At 28.2% G+C, this 17,655-nt stretch overlaps 7 protein-coding genes across 17 annotated transcripts; 4 read left to right on the forward strand and 3 right to left on the reverse strand.

Annotated features, from left to right (window-relative positions):
* Positions 1 to 17: 17 nt before the first annotated feature.
* On the reverse strand, positions 18 to 4,222 carry LOC106791392 (luc7-like protein 3). 8 transcript variants are annotated; one of them, XR_001382178.1, is made up of 9 exons: positions 3,863 to 4,222; positions 3,460 to 3,708; positions 3,044 to 3,250; positions 2,798 to 2,959; positions 2,522 to 2,709; positions 2,214 to 2,305; positions 2,021 to 2,131; positions 197 to 256; positions 22 to 125 (listed from the first exon to the last, which is right to left on the reverse strand). XR_001382178.1 is itself a non-coding variant. In XM_014757005.1 (9 exons), exons 1-7 carry the CDS (start codon positions 3,965 to 3,967, stop codon positions 2,058 to 2,060), a joined length of 1,077 nt encoding a protein of 358 aa, XP_014612491.1. In that variant the 5' UTR covers positions 3,968 to 4,222; the 3' UTR covers positions 22 to 125; positions 1,962 to 1,973; positions 2,045 to 2,057. The 8 variants fall into 8 exon arrangements, 5 of the variants coding, with proteins under 5 accessions (XP_014612488.1, XP_014612491.1, XP_014612492.1 ...); XM_014757005.1 differs by lacking the exon at positions 197 to 256 and adding an exon at positions 1,962 to 1,973 and having other exon boundaries at positions 2,045 to 2,131; XR_001382176.1 differs by lacking the exon at positions 197 to 256 and having other exon boundaries at positions 18 to 125; positions 1,443 to 2,131.
* A 254-nt stretch (positions 4,223 to 4,476) lies between these two features.
* LOC106791391 lies at positions 4,477 to 6,183 on the forward strand. 2 transcript variants are annotated; one of them, XM_014757000.1, is made up of 3 exons: positions 4,477 to 4,615; positions 4,801 to 5,062; positions 5,380 to 6,183. In XM_014757000.1, the coding sequence occupies exons 2-3, from the start codon at positions 4,917 to 4,919 to the stop codon at positions 5,846 to 5,848; spliced, it is 615 nt and encodes a 204-aa protein (XP_014612486.1). In that variant the 5' UTR covers positions 4,477 to 4,615; positions 4,801 to 4,916; the 3' UTR covers positions 5,849 to 6,183. The 2 variants fall into 2 exon arrangements, with proteins under 2 accessions (XP_014612486.1, XP_014612485.1); XM_014756999.1 differs by lacking the exon at positions 4,477 to 4,615 and having other exon boundaries at positions 4,674 to 5,062.
* LOC106791390 (L-galactose dehydrogenase-like) lies at positions 6,021 to 9,703 on the reverse strand. The gene is made up of 8 exons (XM_014756998.1): positions 9,637 to 9,703; positions 7,649 to 7,797; positions 7,456 to 7,573; positions 7,211 to 7,372; positions 6,901 to 7,134; positions 6,692 to 6,823; positions 6,400 to 6,572; positions 6,021 to 6,317 (listed from the first exon to the last, which is right to left on the reverse strand). The coding sequence occupies exons 2-8, from the start codon at positions 7,783 to 7,785 to the stop codon at positions 6,221 to 6,223; spliced, it is 1,053 nt and encodes a 350-aa protein (XP_014612484.1). The 5' UTR covers positions 7,786 to 7,797; positions 9,637 to 9,703; the 3' UTR covers positions 6,021 to 6,220.
* On the forward strand, positions 8,661 to 10,586 carry LOC106791389 (tubulin alpha chain-like). The gene is made up of 4 exons (XM_014756997.1): positions 8,661 to 8,922; positions 9,002 to 9,303; positions 9,384 to 9,965; positions 10,087 to 10,586. Exons 1-4 carry the CDS (start codon positions 8,718 to 8,720, stop codon positions 10,324 to 10,326), a joined length of 1,329 nt encoding a protein of 442 aa, XP_014612483.1. The 5' UTR covers positions 8,661 to 8,717; the 3' UTR covers positions 10,327 to 10,586.
* Positions 10,587 to 10,808: 222 nt separating this feature from the next.
* Positions 10,809 to 12,686, forward strand: LOC106791385 (tRNA selenocysteine 1-associated protein 1). Its single transcript, XM_014756988.1, has 7 exons — positions 10,809 to 10,874; positions 11,101 to 11,148; positions 11,262 to 11,459; positions 11,562 to 11,878; positions 11,970 to 12,169; positions 12,261 to 12,507; positions 12,596 to 12,686. Exons 2-6 carry the CDS (start codon positions 11,104 to 11,106, stop codon positions 12,383 to 12,385), a joined length of 885 nt encoding a protein of 294 aa, XP_014612474.1. The 5' UTR covers positions 10,809 to 10,874; positions 11,101 to 11,103; the 3' UTR covers positions 12,386 to 12,507; positions 12,596 to 12,686.
* Positions 12,623 to 14,306, forward strand: LOC106791383. 3 transcript variants are annotated; one of them, XM_014756987.1, is made up of 6 exons: positions 12,623 to 12,716; positions 12,887 to 12,905; positions 13,027 to 13,288; positions 13,436 to 13,715; positions 13,842 to 14,017; positions 14,100 to 14,306. In XM_014756987.1, exons 3-6 carry the CDS (start codon positions 13,112 to 13,114, stop codon positions 14,235 to 14,237), a joined length of 771 nt encoding a protein of 256 aa, XP_014612473.1. In that variant the 5' UTR covers positions 12,623 to 12,716; positions 12,887 to 12,905; positions 13,027 to 13,111; the 3' UTR covers positions 14,238 to 14,306. The 3 variants fall into 3 exon arrangements, with proteins under 3 accessions (XP_014612473.1, XP_014612472.1, XP_014612471.1); XM_014756986.1 differs by having other exon boundaries at positions 12,631 to 12,716; positions 12,848 to 12,905; XM_014756985.1 differs by lacking the exon at positions 12,623 to 12,716 and having other exon boundaries at positions 12,742 to 12,905.
* On the reverse strand, positions 14,210 to 17,635 carry LOC106791381 (dihydroxyacetone phosphate acyltransferase). Its single transcript, XM_014756983.1, has 8 exons — positions 17,408 to 17,635; positions 17,229 to 17,315; positions 16,771 to 17,141; positions 16,252 to 16,662; positions 15,653 to 16,166; positions 15,293 to 15,573; positions 14,960 to 15,210; positions 14,210 to 14,874 (listed from the first exon to the last, which is right to left on the reverse strand). The coding sequence occupies exons 3-8, from the start codon at positions 17,060 to 17,062 to the stop codon at positions 14,542 to 14,544; spliced, it is 2,082 nt and encodes a 693-aa protein (XP_014612469.1). The 5' UTR covers positions 17,063 to 17,141; positions 17,229 to 17,315; positions 17,408 to 17,635; the 3' UTR covers positions 14,210 to 14,541.
* Between the last annotated feature and the right edge of the window lie 20 nt (positions 17,636 to 17,655).

Here is a 17,655-nt window from a genome sequence, read left to right on the forward strand (position 1 = left end):
ATATATGTATAAAATTTATAAATTTTCAATGTGAAGATTATGCAAAATCTTTACCTTAATAATACATAAAGCGGAGTGCACGTGGATCCTTCAAACTGGTTAATTTCCATTGTCCTGTCTTCATTCTGAAAATAGAGAATCAATGTTTTAGAAATTAAGATTTAACAAATATTATTTTCGTACGAATCGCAATTACTTTCAAACGATTAACATAATTCCCTTATTGTAGCTGTTGTTAACCTCATTATGTTAAATTCTTAAACAGAAATAATATATTTCAATTATATATGCATAAATAAGCAATTAATTAAATTCAAAATATCACTTTGATTGCAGCATTAAAATCAAAAGAACTGGTGATTCCACCATGTTATGATTTACGAGAATCGTCAACAAAATTTATTAGCAAACAAATAAAATAAACTAATTTTATTAAAATATAATTTTTATTTTATGTTTCAGACTTAAAATCGAATATTTTGCTTCTTTCTATTTTATTAAATACATTCTAATTAAATTACCCAATGTTTTTTTAACTACAATACAAAATGATAATATTGAAGTTAAAGTTAATTAGAATAAATGTTTATATTTCTGTAAGTAAATATTGAAAAAAGCAGATTATGTAACAATAAAGAAACATTTATATCATTAAACAAGTTATACAAATGTAAGACATATATAGAATATATGTATCTTCTCTATAAAAGCTGAAACGAAGGACATGGCAAACTGAATAATATGAGACTATGAATGAATGAATGAGAGAAATCCTAGGAGCAGCTCAATTTATGATCCATATGGCCTCTGTTGTGATCCTTTAAATAGACGTAGGACAATGCTACAGAATAATTCATTTAACCCATTTATAAAAAGAATAATTTAGCCCAAACCCTAACCATTAAAGAACTAAAATAGTAAATAAAGTGAGACGTGCAAGAAGGGAAGAGAAAATATTGTATATGATACTCGTTTCTCATCACTTGTGTAGAAAAATGGGAAGTATAGTAAGAAATGCCTCATTAAATAATCTTTAAATAATCAGTTAACACTGGTACAATATTAACGATGACACAATTGTGAATCTATTTGGTATTTTTGTCTCGTCGGCTATAGAAATAAGAGAAAAATTATTTCGAACGTTAAAGTTCGAAGTTGGAAAATACTACAATTGATCTATCCAATTTTTGTTTCCATATAGGATGTCATTAATATATTCCTAAACGAAAAACTCGCTGAGAAATCACGCTGAAAGTCATGTTGATAATGCTCCGATCAACTGCAATTAGGAAGTAAGGAAAGTAATAGCAGGAGTTTGTTATCATTTCCTTTAAAGCACTAGCACTGAAGTATCACTCCAAAAATAAACATCATCAATTTCAAAAAAGTCTAACTTTCCTAATAAAAGGACATGTTTGGTATTATCATTCCGATATAAATACCTCAGAAATGCGTAGCAGAAGCTAGGTTTGTATAGTCACAGTCACACAGGGCACTGCCGTGTTGCAGGTCTACGGAAGTAGGCACTGTTTCCTCCACTAATTCACTAATTTCTTTTCGACAAAAAAGCTATGCAGTCGTTGACATAACACAATTTACTGTATTTAACCTATGAAGACATTATACCGATCAAAGCAAGCATAGGTATACCTTCTCCTATCTTGCTCTGTAGACAATATCTATAATACTACATGATAAATATACCTTTATTTTGTGAACGACTTTACTACTCCTCGCTCAACATTACCTCGATGCAGCTTTTTTTCAAGCTATATGTTACATACAATGAGCTCGTCACATTGAAAATAAAATGCTGTACAATCAGGTCCATATGAAATTTAGTAAGAGCATTTCTCCAATTAATAGGCAGGATCAAAGACTGGTACGTTGTGACTGTATGCGATTCTTCAAAATCACAGATAATTATCATGTACATATTATGTGCATCTAATGAAACTCACCTGGTAAAGAACCTGTACAGTAAATGAGACGAATATATCGTTAACTGTTTAGTGCATACCTGGCTTAGTTCTCACTCACTAACCAATCAAGAGTAGTTACTTGTGACTTCGACTTCGAGATCGATGGCGACGACGATTATGGTGACTCGAGCTTCGATGATCCCGATTTCCTATAAACAATAATTAGATACATTTACTACACATTATACGGATGAATTATCTTTTACTCTAGTTTTGAAACTTTAATCATACCTTTATCGCGAGCATGACGTCGATGATTATCGTCATCGCGATGCCGATCATGTTTCTCTCTAGACCTGCTCCTACTTCTATGACCAGAATTTCTGTAAGCCAAATTTAAATTGTAAATTTAACATTTGAATTTTCAAATAAATTGTGCCGGTAATTGTAACAGTGAATTGAATAAAAAAATTCATTTTAAAACATTTATTTTATAATAAATATAAATAATTCTATTTCCTATTTTTTTTATGATTAAGTTTAAGTTTAAGATAATTATCAGCACAATTATAGGGTACTATGATTATTTGAATATTCACCTATGACCCCCAGAGTCATGTCTACCCTTGTCATCATCTATACGTCTACGACGTTTATCTCTTTCTCTATCTCTATCTCTGTCACTTTCTCTCCTTCGTCTGTCGAGTTCTTCATTAGCACGTGCTCTCTGCTTTCTTTCTTCTTCTCTTTTCTGCTCTTTTTCGTCTCGTGCTTTTTCACGTTTACACTACACAAAAACAAATTATTTGCTTTAATAAAAAATAATTAATGATCATAGACATTAATAGTTAGAAAAATTCTTAATTTGCTTATACCATAATTTCTTGAAGAGCAGTTTTTAATCTGGCATAACCAACATGTTGTTTACCCATCAAGTGATCATCGATTCGTTGTTGAGCATCTCCGACAATGAGAAAAGCACCGCACACGTCGCAAACTTCCATCTGTTTTTCTTGAGCTGCAGCTAATTCAGCGGTCTTAAATAAAAAAAAAATAAAATATTAAATAAAATGCTTAAAAGAACATTTAGAAAAAAAATAAAAGTCTTATATAAAACATACTTGATTATAATGACTATTGTCATTGGACTTTCTAAGGGCTTCTCGTTCTTCTTTTAATTGGTCACAAAGTCTCATTAGGCCTTGAGCTTGTTCAACGTTTCCTTGAATTCCACTTTGTTCAGCTTCTTCGACTAATTTGTTAATCTTCTCCGTTAGCAGAGCTATTTGTTCTTCGTTTCTTTGAGTTTGTGCAGGAGTCAGAGTAGGCTAAAGAAAAATATAAAATAATTAAAAATTGGATTATTATTGATCTCAACTCCTTACACTATGATTCAACATGCGGAGTTGTGTGCCACATTCAACGCTTCTTATAATTGGCCTATAAGATTTGCCACACTGATAGTGAATATATTAAAGAATAGCCACTTTAGTGGCGCTTACTAGCTAGAGAGTTAAATAACAAATGTAATACATACTGCTTCAGTTCTTCCGATAAGAGCAAGACGTTGTTTGCCTTTTACAATTTTCCTTTCAACCTCGTTGAGCATACTTTGACAAAATCTAATAAATTCATCTTCATATTGTTGTTTACGATAGGAATATGGCGCTTTCTCAAAAAGGTCTCTTGCTTCATCATCGTGAACTCGAGAACAAGCTCCGAGATCAGCTCGAGTGTTAACGAATAAATCGTGAGGACAGAATTTAACCAAATATAATTTGCAAAACTGTAAAATTAAAGATTAACTGTTTAACCATGATTAAATAACAAATCGATTGATAATTAAAATGATATCGAAGGTGGCATCGATCGTTAATTAATCGATGTGTTTTCGTTATTCACAAGAAAGTGAAGGATTATTCTTATAAACATAATCGTACCTCAGGATCCTCCCAATTAAGTTCTTTAGGTTTTTCGTTAGGAAGAACATTTCTATTTCTTCCCATAAGCTCGTCGAGTAACGCAGCAGCAGCAGCAGCAGCCATATTCCCAAATATGATTCAACACTCCCAATGTTAAGCGAAAGCTTCAAAACGTCGATGAGAACACCAAACGATTGTCAAAGGAACAATTGATTTCTTATTTAACTGTGACGAAAAAATAGATGAATAATAAAAAAATTGAACGTTAATATAGTCCAGATTAATTCCACGTACATAGAATAACTAATGGCCGAAAAAATTTATAATTTTAATAGAATTTTGCAAACACTTTTACACTGTAGATGACACTAGCGTGTAAACAGATGCGCTGTGTCGGCCACACGACGCCGCGGCGCTGCAGTTGCTAAATTTATAGGGAATATTGAAAATAATGCTTAATGTTGTTCCATGAAAATCTCACTTCATATACAAAGAAAACATTTAAAAACAATTAGTTTTATCTAATATTAATATTAAATTTAATTAGTTTTATATTTTTAATATTAATATTTTTAATAATTAGTTTTATATTATTTTCTAATACTATTTTCTAATACTATTTTCTAATACTATTTTCACTTTGAACAATACCGCAGTAAATGTTTAATTTAAAAATATTAGAACCATAAGAAATTTGAATCTTTTCTATGGGGTGACCTTGATATACATATACACGCATCTATAGGAACCCGTCTATAATTAGATAATTTGGTATAGTGTATATAACTTTTAACGATTTTATATGTATATTATAGAAATATTTCTAATTTATTAAAAATTTAAATATAAATCACTAGAAATATTATTACACTTATATTTATTGACTTTTATATTGAAAATATTTTTCTAATTAGTCAATATGGAAAGTTTTATAGTTTTTCGGCGTTATATTGCAGAAGATGAATATCATTGCAAAGAATTACTTAAAAATGGGACATTGAGCTTAACAAATAAAGTATTTTTTACAAAATTTGATATACAAAATGGTGCGCCGCTACTTCTTTGGATATGTATGGCTATGTTATATCTTATCATCTGTATCGATATTTATTATTATATGATTATGCTTACGGCACTTGTTTCATTATACATTATAACTCTTGCAATAATGTGGAAGAGAGTTGAGAAGATTCAACGAGAAGTATCTGACATTATGAAGTATTATATTCATCATTATCTATTTATTTTCTTTATTCATTAGTGTTTTAATTTTTAATACCTTGATTGCCGCATGGGTCACCTGTGACCGGTGTTTGTTTTTTCAATGGGGTGAGAAAAGGGGAACTTGTCCGACGTCACTATATTATTTTATTTTATTTTGAAATTGTGGTTTCCATTGAAAAATTTGTAAAATTTGCTTGGCAATCAACGTATTGATTATTTTTATTATGTTCATCTGTTCTTACTTATTTTCTCGTTAAGTTAAACAGTATGAATTTGATATAAAATAGAATAATTTTATTTGATCTAAACAGGATTTATATGTCGGACAAATCAACATGTTTTTGGATAGCTGAAACATTTCAACTTCGTTCAATAGATCCTTCTAAAAAAAATTATTATTTATTTATAACCGAGGAGGAATTTGATAATTATGATATCAATGTATTTGCATATGATAGAAAAATAATAGCTACTATCGGATTGTATAAACATAATAAAATACCAAATGCTGCCATAATAAAGAGATTATTTGTTCATAAAGAATTCAGAAGGGTACGAATAGGGTCTCGCCTTTTGAATCTGGCTCTCATATTTGCTAGTAATAATGGATACGATTGTGCTAATATTATACTCTCTAAATACATGAACGAAGCTATGAATATGATTAATACTAAAGGTTTTAAATTACATAAGAAGCATAAATTAAGTTTTTTCAACTCATTAATGGCAATACCTAATTATGAATATATGTATCCCTTAAAACATAATATTAAAGAATAATCCAGTATCACCACCATTGGAATAATCCAATAACAAAGATAAAGTATCTGATTCTGCCCAAAGAACAGAAATAGATTAAATATTTAAATCAAAGATTATTTTCATCCATTTTCTGTTCTATATAATAAATGTTTATTTATTATAAGGCCTTTTGGCTAGTATAAAATTTCTTGTTATTAACAACAAACTTTACTAATATTAATATTTATTTTTATATTCTATTAGTGTTAATTATTACCACACACACACATCTTTTTTCCTCAATTATAATTAATATTATTCATACCTGTGCGTTATACTTCTGTTGATAAAGCAGTAATAAAAAATATCAGTTTATTTACCGATCACTGGTAGTTCACTTAAAAATTATTGTCAAATAATTTTAATTTTTTTTTTATCGCCTTTAGTTTGCCAGTATTTTTTTAATTCTACGCCTTCCCAATGTTTCAATTCGATTCGGTTTAAGTAACTAAAATAATAAATCAATAAGAAATTGATTGTTTTTTATTTTTTGTTTTTGAGAAAGATTTATCACAGTAGTTATTATTTACTTCTCTTTGATCAAATTTAATAGTTCTTTTTCCTTGTCCGTAATACCATTTCTTGATACGTTTAAATTCATTATTAATTGCTGCATATTTTGAATACCAATCAAACTTGTAGTTATATGTTCACATTCCATAGCATACCACACTGCTAATTTACTTATTTCAACATTGTTTTCCTAATTGAAGATATCATCAAAATAAATCATAAAAGATAGCATAATTATATTGTTTCATTAATAAACAATTATCTATAATAGTTCCTTAATTCAATATGATAAAAATCAGTAATAATAACCTTGCAATATCGTGCAACATCTGAACAAGTATTTTTTATTTCTTCACTAGCAGGATGCCAAGATGGAGGGCCACTGCTCGTTAAAAGGCCCATGGCAAGTAGAGAGGCATTAATTATACCAATATTATGGTTCTAAAATATAAGCATTTATCTTTTAATATCAATCTGTTATTCTGAAAATGAAACAGTTTTTGATTTGAGTTTTGAACCTTAAAGAATTCTATATACTGGATTAAAGAATTATCTAGCAAAGTAAACCTGGAATAAGTTAACACACATGCAATATCAATATTGCTACGTTCAATGCATTCTTTTAAAACAGAAATTGGATAGCCAGTAATACCAATATATCTGGCTTTTTTGTCAGCAACTTGTTTGGATAATTCCGGCAAAGTTTGTGAAATTATCACATCCAGAGATGGAGCAAATTCTATGTCATGAACCTGTAAAATATAAAGAGTTTTATATTTTTAAAAAACATTATACAATAACTTGTAACGGCATAGAATACATATTTACCTGAATAATGTCAACGTAATTCAATTTTAAATTACTCAAACTGTTTTTAATACTATCTCTTGTTTTTTCACGTGAAAAATCAAACATTTTTTCAACATTCAACTCGTATCTTCCGACTTTAGTTGCAATGTAATATGCTTGACGAGGAATTCCTTCTAATGCCTAATTTTAAAATAATGAAAAAGAAAAAAAGATATTAACAAAAATTAAGGAAAGAGTTAAATTTCTTTTGAACATAATTTTACCTTTCCAATAATCTTTTCTGATTTTCCTTGTCCGTACCATGGCGATGTGTCAATGTAATTTATACCTTCTTTTATAGCTTGTCGTATAGTTTCAATCGCTTCTTTTTCATCAAAATTGCTGCAAATAAATGCAACGTTAATTGAGCAATAAAAAAAATGAACAAAAAAATACTAAATTTTATTATTGGCATACCCATAATGAACACCAAGTGGTCCACTACCAAAAGACAATTTACTGATGTATAAATTTGTATTCCCAAGTTTATCATATTTCATTGCTTTAATTGTTTCCAGATCATGGAAGCCTTCGACATAAGTTGGTGGCAACATAATTCTTTTATTCTTTTTTATTTTCAAATACAAAGCAATTATTAATGTTATATATACAAAACAATTATTTGTATTACTATATATTACTATATATATCTAAATTCTAGTGGAAAAAATTGTAAAAACTTTAGAGGAATATTGTTTTAAATAACAACGTTTCAAATTACTGCCTACTGATAAGAACTGACATCATGTCACGAGAGAAGATAAAACTTCATAAGAAAAAAATACTAGAAAAATTCAAACATTGTGATATCAAAGTTCTCTGATTGGTCATTCTTACGTAAATATTAATGAATGCAATTCAAATCTTGTTAAAAGTACAATAGTAATAAATGCAACTCAAATCTTATTCAAAGTATAGTTTTGTTTAAATTATTCGTTGATTTCATTACAATTGAACAAATTTTAACTTCTTATTTGAAAATCAATCTTAATAATGTTTAAATAAAACAATACTTATTTTATATGCATCTTTGAATTTTATTTTTGCAATGGTCACCTAGGCAACTGAAATCAATCAGAGTGTTTTATTTTTTATAGCAGTTTGCGGCTGATTCAAAATTTCACGTTTTTATTTATACAAAATCTTATATTTTATTATTATATCTAAATTATTATAGTTTTGAAATCTTTTTTATACCGTTAAACAGGATAATAAAAATTATAAAAATGGTATGTTAATTATATAAATATAAATATCTTTTTATATTCTTGTTTCTAATTAATTAAATATAGTAGACATTGAAGAAATCCAGATTATGAAAATATAAAAAATATTTAATGCAAGCTTTTATGTTTCTTTCTTGAATATTTTTTATGTTGCAAATAATATAAATTAACAATAAGCTGTTAAAGTTCCTAAATATATATAAATCCGTAATTGAAACACGAATTAAATGTTATATTTTTTTTAGCGTGAATGTATATCAATGCACGTTGGTCAAGCAGGAGTGCAGATGGGAAATGCTTGTTGGGAATTGTATTGTCTAGAACATGGCATTCAACCAGATGGTACAATGCCTTCTGATAAAGCTACCGGAACAAATGATTGTTTTAATACATTTTTCAATGAGACAAGTTCTGGTAAAATGGTACCAAGAGCTGTAATGGTTGATCTTGAACCAACTGTCGTTGGTAAAATCTCTTAAAATAACCTTTTGCAAAAACAATTATTATAATCAACATTATAGTTACAATATTAATTGATTTTTAGACGAAGTTCGCATTGGTCCCTACAAACAGTTGTATCATCCAGAGCAACTTATCACTGGGAAGGAAGATGCTGCTAATAATTATGCTCGAGGTCATTATTCCATTGGCAGAGAAGTCATTGAATCCGTAATGGACCGAATTAGGAGGCTGACTGATCAGTGCACAGGATTGCAGGGATTTTTTGTCTTTCATTCATTTGGTGGAGGTACAGGGTCAGGATTTACTTCTTTGCTCATGCAAAAGCTCTCTGACGATTATGGAAAAAAAAGTAAATTAGAATTTGCTGTGTATCCAGCGCCTCAAGTAAGTTCATTACTTTTTTTGTTTGTTACCAACATTATGCATTTAAAAAAAATATAATATTGGTAATACTTGAATTTCAGGTCTCTACTGCTGTAGTTGAACCTTATAATGCAATTTTAACAACACATACAACTATCAGCCATTCGGATTGCGCATTCATGGTTGACAATGAAGCTATTTATGATATTTGTCGACGAAAATTAGGAATAGAGAGACCATCTTATGCTAATTTAAATAGACTCATAAGCCAAGTAGTATCTTCCATAACAGCATCCTTAAGATTCGATGGTGCCTTGAATGTAGATCTGACTGAATTTCAAACTAACTTAGTACCTTATCCAAGAATACATTTTCCTCTTGCAACTTATGCACCAGTTGTTTCCGCTGATAAAGCTTTTCATGAAGGAATGACTGTCGCTGAAATTACATCGGAGTGTTTTGAAGCAACTAATCAAATGGTTAAATGTGATCCACGAGAAGGAAAATATATGGCGTGTTGTCTTTTATATCGTGGCGATGTTGTACCAAAAGATGTCAATGCTGCGATTGCTGCTATGAAAGGAAAAAGTTGTATTCGTTTTGTTGACTGGTGTCCAACTGGTTTTAAAGTTGGTATTAATTATCAGCCACCAACCGTAGTACCTGGTGGAGATTTAGCTAAGGTATTAATCAAATTAAACGAACGAATGCATCAACTTTTTTTAATCATCTTCTTCCTCTTATCCTTAACAATTAATTAAAAAACAAAGATTAAATATAAGGTATATGAAAAAAATAATGTAGGTACAACGTGCAGTATCAATGTTATCTAATACTACGGCCATTGAAGAAGCCTGGGCTAAATTGAATCACAAATTCGACCTAATGTACAATAAAAGGGCTTTCGTTCATTGGTACGTGGGAGAAGGTATGGAAGAAGGAGAATTTACAGAAGCTCGTGAAGATCTTGCGGCACTCGAACGAGATTACGAAGAAGTGGCTCTTGAATCACCTTCAACTCCTGATGCATCATTGGGATATTGATTTGAATCTTAAAATCAGTATCATCTATATTACATATCTAATCATTGTTGTCTCTGAACACTAAATTTAATTATGACATCGAAAATATGTGAACCCTACGAATTAGCAATTTACTTAACACTTAACCGACTGATAGCCTATTAATCGGCTTTTTGTCACCAATGCTTACCCATAACCTAATACCTGCGGCCGAGTGAACGGTTAGAAGTGCATAAGACACGTTAAAATGAAAGTGAAACTAACTTATTTATTTCTAGTCAAATTTTTTATATTTTGAAAAATATATATTTATATACATATACATATATATATATATATATATATATATTTATTTAAAAATTATGTATACAAATGTTTCAAGCATAAAAACCATGAAAGAAAAACGAATAATATCACCATATTTTCTTATCACTAACATTGTTACCAATCGAACAATCTCAACTGTTCACTGTTTGTTTTCTTAGTGATTTTTATTCAACAGCATTGCCTTCCTTTTATTACTAGTTTTTTTAGACCACGTCAAAGAAACTTTAAAATAATAAACAATAGTAAATAATAATAAATTTATATTCATATATATAAGAATTAATAAATAATTATTAGAAAATATCATTAAGTAATATATTTATTTCATAAACAATTTGCATGTATATTAAACCTAACCTATATACTCTAATAATTGACGAAAATAATTAGATTATATTATAAGCCTAAATTAAAGGAAAAATCCAACAGTCGTATAAAATAATTTATATTTTGTTTGTTACAAAAAAGATTATGTCGTCAGGGCCAATGGTATTATGTCAATTATGGATGGGTGGCGTAAGTATTTTTTATTCAATATTTTCTTTCAAATTTGTTTAATGTATTGTTATATCATTGGAATGTTATCAAATTAATAAAATATTTTTTATTCAATATATTTTATTTTACAGTTGGAGCCATACATGACGGAAAGTTTTATTATGAACGCTTTCCATAAAATGGGAGAACAACCTCAAACTGTAAAAGTAATGCGAAATCGGTATACTGGTGAACCGGCTGGTTATTGTTTTGTACACTTTCCAACAGATGAAATGGCATTGGATGCTATGCATAAGCTTAATGGCAAAGCTATTCCTGGTTCAAATCCTGTTTGTATTTTAATAGAACTTTAGTTCATTATTTTATACAATGACAAAGTGATTGTCATTTGAATGTCTTATGATTAATTATTAAAATGTTTCTAATAACAGACAGTAAGATTTCGGCTAAATCATGCCAGCACTACCGGTAAACCTGCCGCTGACAGAGAATTCAGTATTTGGGTTGGAGATTTATCAACGGATGTTGACGATTATTCTTTATATAGAGCATTCGCTGCTAAATATAATTCCATTAGAACAGCTAAAGTAATATTGGATAGTTCAGGATTCAGTAAAGGTTACGGTTTTGTAAGATTCGCTAATGAAGAAGAACAAAAGAATAGTTTGGTTGCGATGAATGGATACAGAGGATTAGGAACAAAGTCTCTCAAAATCTGCAATGCAGTACCAAGACCTTGGAATAAAATGTTTAAATTTACTTTCACTCAAATCTTAAATATTGTTAAAAATAATTATAACTATATATAACAATTATATGATTATAATGATTATTTTCAGATCGACACCACCTCAATCGTCTTCAGAATATGCACCATCCAACATGAACTCTGAAGCATATAACTATTACGATACTTCTTCCTATTGGAGTAGTTACAGTGCTTGGCAACAAGGTTATTACGAAAGTGAACCAACATCGGACGCTTACAATAGCTATGTTTCTGATCAGAAACCAGAAGAAGATGAATTAGAATTAATTGGTATATCTATTGTTACAGAACAATTTGTTTATATTTTTTTTATATACAGAACATGTTAATCATTATTAATTATCAATTATATTATTTTCAGAACATTCTGTACCTTTGGATATTGACAAATTTAATAGAGAAATAATTGAACAAGATTATAATTTATGGGATGCTTTAGAAAGTTCAAAATGGATTCCTTGCGATACAATAGAATTATGTTATTAGTAATTTTGTATCGCATTATTTCCATTTTCGTACATCCTAATATCTCATACAATTTTTCTCTTGAAATTGTAAATATTTAAATACTACTCAACAAAAAAATTGAGTGGTTATTGCATATAAAAGTAAATAAATAAACTAAACTTTTTTATACAATATACTTTTTTAGAGTTATTACAAATGTAACATTCGTCTCCATCTTATTTCTAACAGAACTCCTGCTGGAAATAATAGCTTAAGCGATTAGTTATTTCGTGCGTATCCTACGTCACACTTACTTGTCGTCAGTTATATTAAAGTCGTCACGTCTAACAAAATTTAAAGAACGATACGAGTACGTATAACTTTTTTATTAATAACTATATTTTTACTAATTAATTATATATGAAAAGTTAAACGAAGTAATAAATTCAATTAAGATGCTCATATATCATATCATTTTTGGAATGTTGTATTTTTCGAAAGATGTTAAAAGTGGATGGGTTGAAATGCCTGAGTTTTCAGATGAAACAAAAGTTTACAGGTATGCGTTATATTCTATATTATTTGAATAATGCACATTTTATATATTAGATATATATATAAATTACAATAGAATAGATATAATTATTTCAATTTCTATGATATTGTCTTCATTTTCATAGAATTCCTTTTTCTAAACGTGACCACGAATACAAATTTATACGAAATGACGATAATAATAGTTATTTTCATAAAAAACAAAACGGTATGATTTACGAAGAACAACAAGAAATTCAAATTCCATCAATAAAAAACACAGATTTAAATGTAACTCGGTTAACAGTAACAGAATCATACTCTGAGATAAATCAATATTTTACAAATGTGTCTGCTAAACCTATTGACGAGATTCATTGTGAGATTAAAAATAATAGTTATGACATGGTAAGAAGTATAATAAAAAGCTTACATTGTAAAAAAACGTATGATTACATGACAAGTGTACACAATACTGATTGAAATTATTTCATCGATATTATTGCTGTTTAAATTGTTTCATTAATTAAATTTAATGTGAAATATGTATTGCAGGATAAATTACTGATTGAGTCTGATCGAATAAAATTAAAAGAATTTACAATATCAGATACAGTAATTCATGATACTGAAGAAGCTATATTCCAACAGAAATTAAAGCAGTCTAACAAAAATGTAAATGAAACTTTAAAAGAAGATAAAAATACATTCCTAATGTATTTACCAACTGAATTATTTAAAACTGTTCATCAAAGTTTAAAATCTCAACCTTTAAGTACAAAAGGCAAACTACAATTTTTAAAATCGTTTGAAAAAATATTGTTGCATGAAATAGGTGAATCAAATTAAATTATTTATTTTATTAACATTAATGTCTTACGTTTAGAAATTAATTAAATACCAAATCTATATAGAAACGTCTATATAGAAATTTATATAAAACAAAATTAATTTTGTATAGAATCTAGACTCATCAAATGTATAAATCCGAATCGCATAAAAAGAGGTACCGGTGAACATTATGAACACGGATACGATGATTATGAAGATCACGGATTGGGCTTTCCTTCTCTAGAAGGAGCATTAATGGCTATTTCATTTCTTACATTTGCCGTTTATCTGGTTAGATTAGTCATGGTAAGATAATTTAAAAAATAAATTATAAAATGTATTTAAAATGTATAAAAAAAGAAGTACATAAGACTAATCATTATTGTAGCTTCTTTTTCGAAATAACGGAACACAAGTTACTACGCCCACCGTATTCGTTGGTAAGAAAAAAAGATCGGTGGAAGAATTTAATGAAGAGACAGCAAGAATCTTTCATAGCGTGGATAACTTCATTTCTAATATTTAATCGTTAATCTCATATAAAATACAAACGTAGAACAATAAAATATTGATATATAGTCTCCATTCTAATATATTTCATAATATTAACTGAATTAATTTTTTAAGCTGTACTTATATGTATAAATGTTTAATACAAATTAATACCAAAAGTATCAATAATAATTTCTAATAATAATCAATAATAGTTTATATTCATTTTTTGATTACACAATTATAAGTACTTGATTATAAAAGAATGGAAAAATAAAAATGTAGATATATTTAAAATCAGTATAAACTTTGTAAATATTTAGTATATATAGATTTTTTCATAATTTAGCTTGTATGCATAGCGAATTATTTAATACTGATAAAGAAATATCGCTATAAGATCCCGAAGGATGTAATAATGGAAGCTGACGTAATTTCATAATAAGAAGTTCCATTTGTATTTTATCTATTAAATAAATACCTTCTTTTTCGGATTTTACAACAATACCTTGTTGTAAAAGATTAGACAATGTAGACTTAAATAGGTCAAGCGACAAACAGTACGGATGAGGACGAGAATTAGTTTCCTCCAATAATGCTATCTCTACTTGCTTCTGACATTCTGTCAATATTTTTTGGTTTGTTATGGTACCCAGAACTGATTCATTCCACTAGAATAAATTTATAGAAAAATTATAAATTAAAATAATATTGTACATATTCAATATATATAAAATATATTATTCGTGTTCTTACGTCGAATAAAGTAGTGCAGGTAAAATGTGCAGCATCGATAAATGGTAACAAAAGATTATGCAGGAGAGAAAACAACGCAGTTTTTTGTCCAGTAATAAAATTATTCTTAATATTTAAACAGCCTTCTTTCACTAAAATATCAATCGATTTTTTCCATTCCAAATTAACTACAGAAGAATTTGCATTTATAAATAACGCAAATTCTGTACTTAATAATTTCCTCAAAAGAACGTATCGTTCGAAGGCTTTATCTAAAAATAAGAAAAAATAATGAAACTAGTTTATGTTTATTACTTTTAATAATATTATAATATTATTATAATTAAAAGTTACCAATATGAATAGTGTCTAATCCAACTGTTGTTGTAATCATTCCTAATTTAACAAGAAAATATAAAGTAGGGTTCACATAAATAGTTAAGTTAATAGCTGGTACTGCTATTTCCATAATACGCTTATTCAAATTATGTCCCTTTATGTTTGTATTTTCTTCCGATTTAATTTCTGTATATGTGTTTTGTAAGTGCAATACTTTCGATTTATCTAACTTAAGCAATTCTGAATGCGTTTCTAGCGATAGTAATATTTCCTTGTATAATTCATCTGCAGTCACACTATAGAAAAATATTTTTGAATTAAAAAAGAATATACAATTTTATTTCTAAGAAAAAAGTTGAAAAAACAAAATAATACTTATTAACTGCTGGATAGATTACAGCTCCTAATGAAGAAAACCATTGTTTATACCATCTGTAATCTTCCGCCAATGTCTCAAGAGTATACGGATTTCCAGGATACGTTTGTACTCTCTCATTAAACAACAAAGCAATTATATTGAAAGTTGTAAGCACCGTACTTTTTTGATGAGCATCTATTATGTCATATGCTAAATTTTTTATAATATTTGATGATAATTTATAATCAGGATTCATAATTTTGGTTTTACGATCCTTTAATGATACATATTGTGAAGCAGAAATAGGTTTGCCGATATTGAAAAAGACTGATCCAAAAGAACCAAGATCTTTTAATAAAGACATAAATCGCATTAGAGCGACTGTTGTTTCTTTTGGTTTTGGCACACCTAACAGTTCGTAAACAAATAAGTTTTCTTCTATTGGGCGATCATAACTAATACTAATTGGAACAAACTGAATATCAGGTACAGTACTTTGGAGATAACTATCCAGAATGATAGATAAGAGACCTAAAAAATGAATATATGAAAATAATATATAATAATGTGTAACCAATCATTCTTTTTCTTACTGTAAAATGATACAGATACTTACCATACTTTGGTTCGATACTTTTTTGACTTCTACTGCGAGTACCTTCGATAAAAAATTCAATCGCTTTATCACTGTAATTTGTAATACAAGTAACATACGCTTTGAAAATTTCTTTGTATAATAAATCGTTAGAAAAACTACGTCTCATATAAAACGCTCCAGTTTTACGTAATAATTCTCCAATAAATTTCATTCGATAAAAGTCCATACCACTTGCTATATTCGGTAAGGACATATTGTAAGAAAAGAGAAAACATGACAGTAAGATGAAATCTAAATAACTTCTGTGTGAAGGTACATAGATATATTGTTTTTGACAAATAGACATTTGCTTTTTCAAGTCTAATATCATCTCTTCATTAATATAAATATTGTGAAAAATTTTCTTCAGAACTTTAATGATGAAAAAACCTGGATAAACCAAAATATATCAAATTTAAAATGATTTCATAAATAATAATAATTGCATGTATGGTGTTATCTTGTAACACATCCATGTAAGAAAGGAATAGAATATACCTAGCCAACGAACTGTAGGCACATGAGCCTTACTTGCCATTTCTTGTAAAATAGCGTAAGCCCTTCTTTCGATAGCAGATTTAGATACATTTTGATTTTCTGCTAAATAATTGATTACTTCTTTGATACGTTGATTATTTAATACTGTATTTATTATTTCATTTCTAGATAATTTTAATTCTGGCGGTAGCATATGAGGCATTTGTATATCCATGTATCTAGAAACCCATAACAAATCAGAATAATTTCTTCTGTCTTTCAATAAATCAGTCCATTCACAGTTTTTTTCCATTTTGAAATATTTTTTTAAAATTCTTTTTTACTAATAATCAATCAAACAAACTCTCTTCTATGTTAAAAGTATCTTATATCTGCAACCATAAAAAATCAATGTCTGATAATACAAAGTCCAAGTTAATATATCTATGTATGTTAATATAATAAAAACTATGACATACCTCAAGAATATTTACAATTTTAAAAGAAAACATATATGACGACAAATAAAAACGTAATGCTTATATATTACATTTTTATTGACGTAGCTAGAATTGAAATATTGTATAATTAATAATAATGCATTGCGTAAGAGTATTTATTTAAATATAAACCTTTTGATAGATATTAATTTCTTTACATTTTAAGTAACACGTATTGCATGGTAATGCATACTCCATTCTTGTATTAAATAATCGATATTCTGCAATGATATGCATTTTTCCGAATAATCTTTAGAATATTTTTAAAAACTGATTGCTATGATAAACAAAATCGTAACAAATACAATGTTATCATAATATTTTTTTCAAGATTAGTGAATTACGTGTTCTCGATATTTATAATTAATTGCTTGTTGAGGTTACACAAATAAAGTTGTAAGTGTCA

The sequence above is a fragment of the Polistes canadensis genome, unplaced genomic scaffold, assembly GCF_001313835.1.
Source record: "Polistes canadensis isolate GaletaPanama2010 unplaced genomic scaffold, ASM131383v1 scaffold_302, whole genome shotgun sequence".
Classification (NCBI taxonomy): Eukaryota; Metazoa; Arthropoda; class Insecta; order Hymenoptera; family Vespidae; genus Polistes; species Polistes canadensis.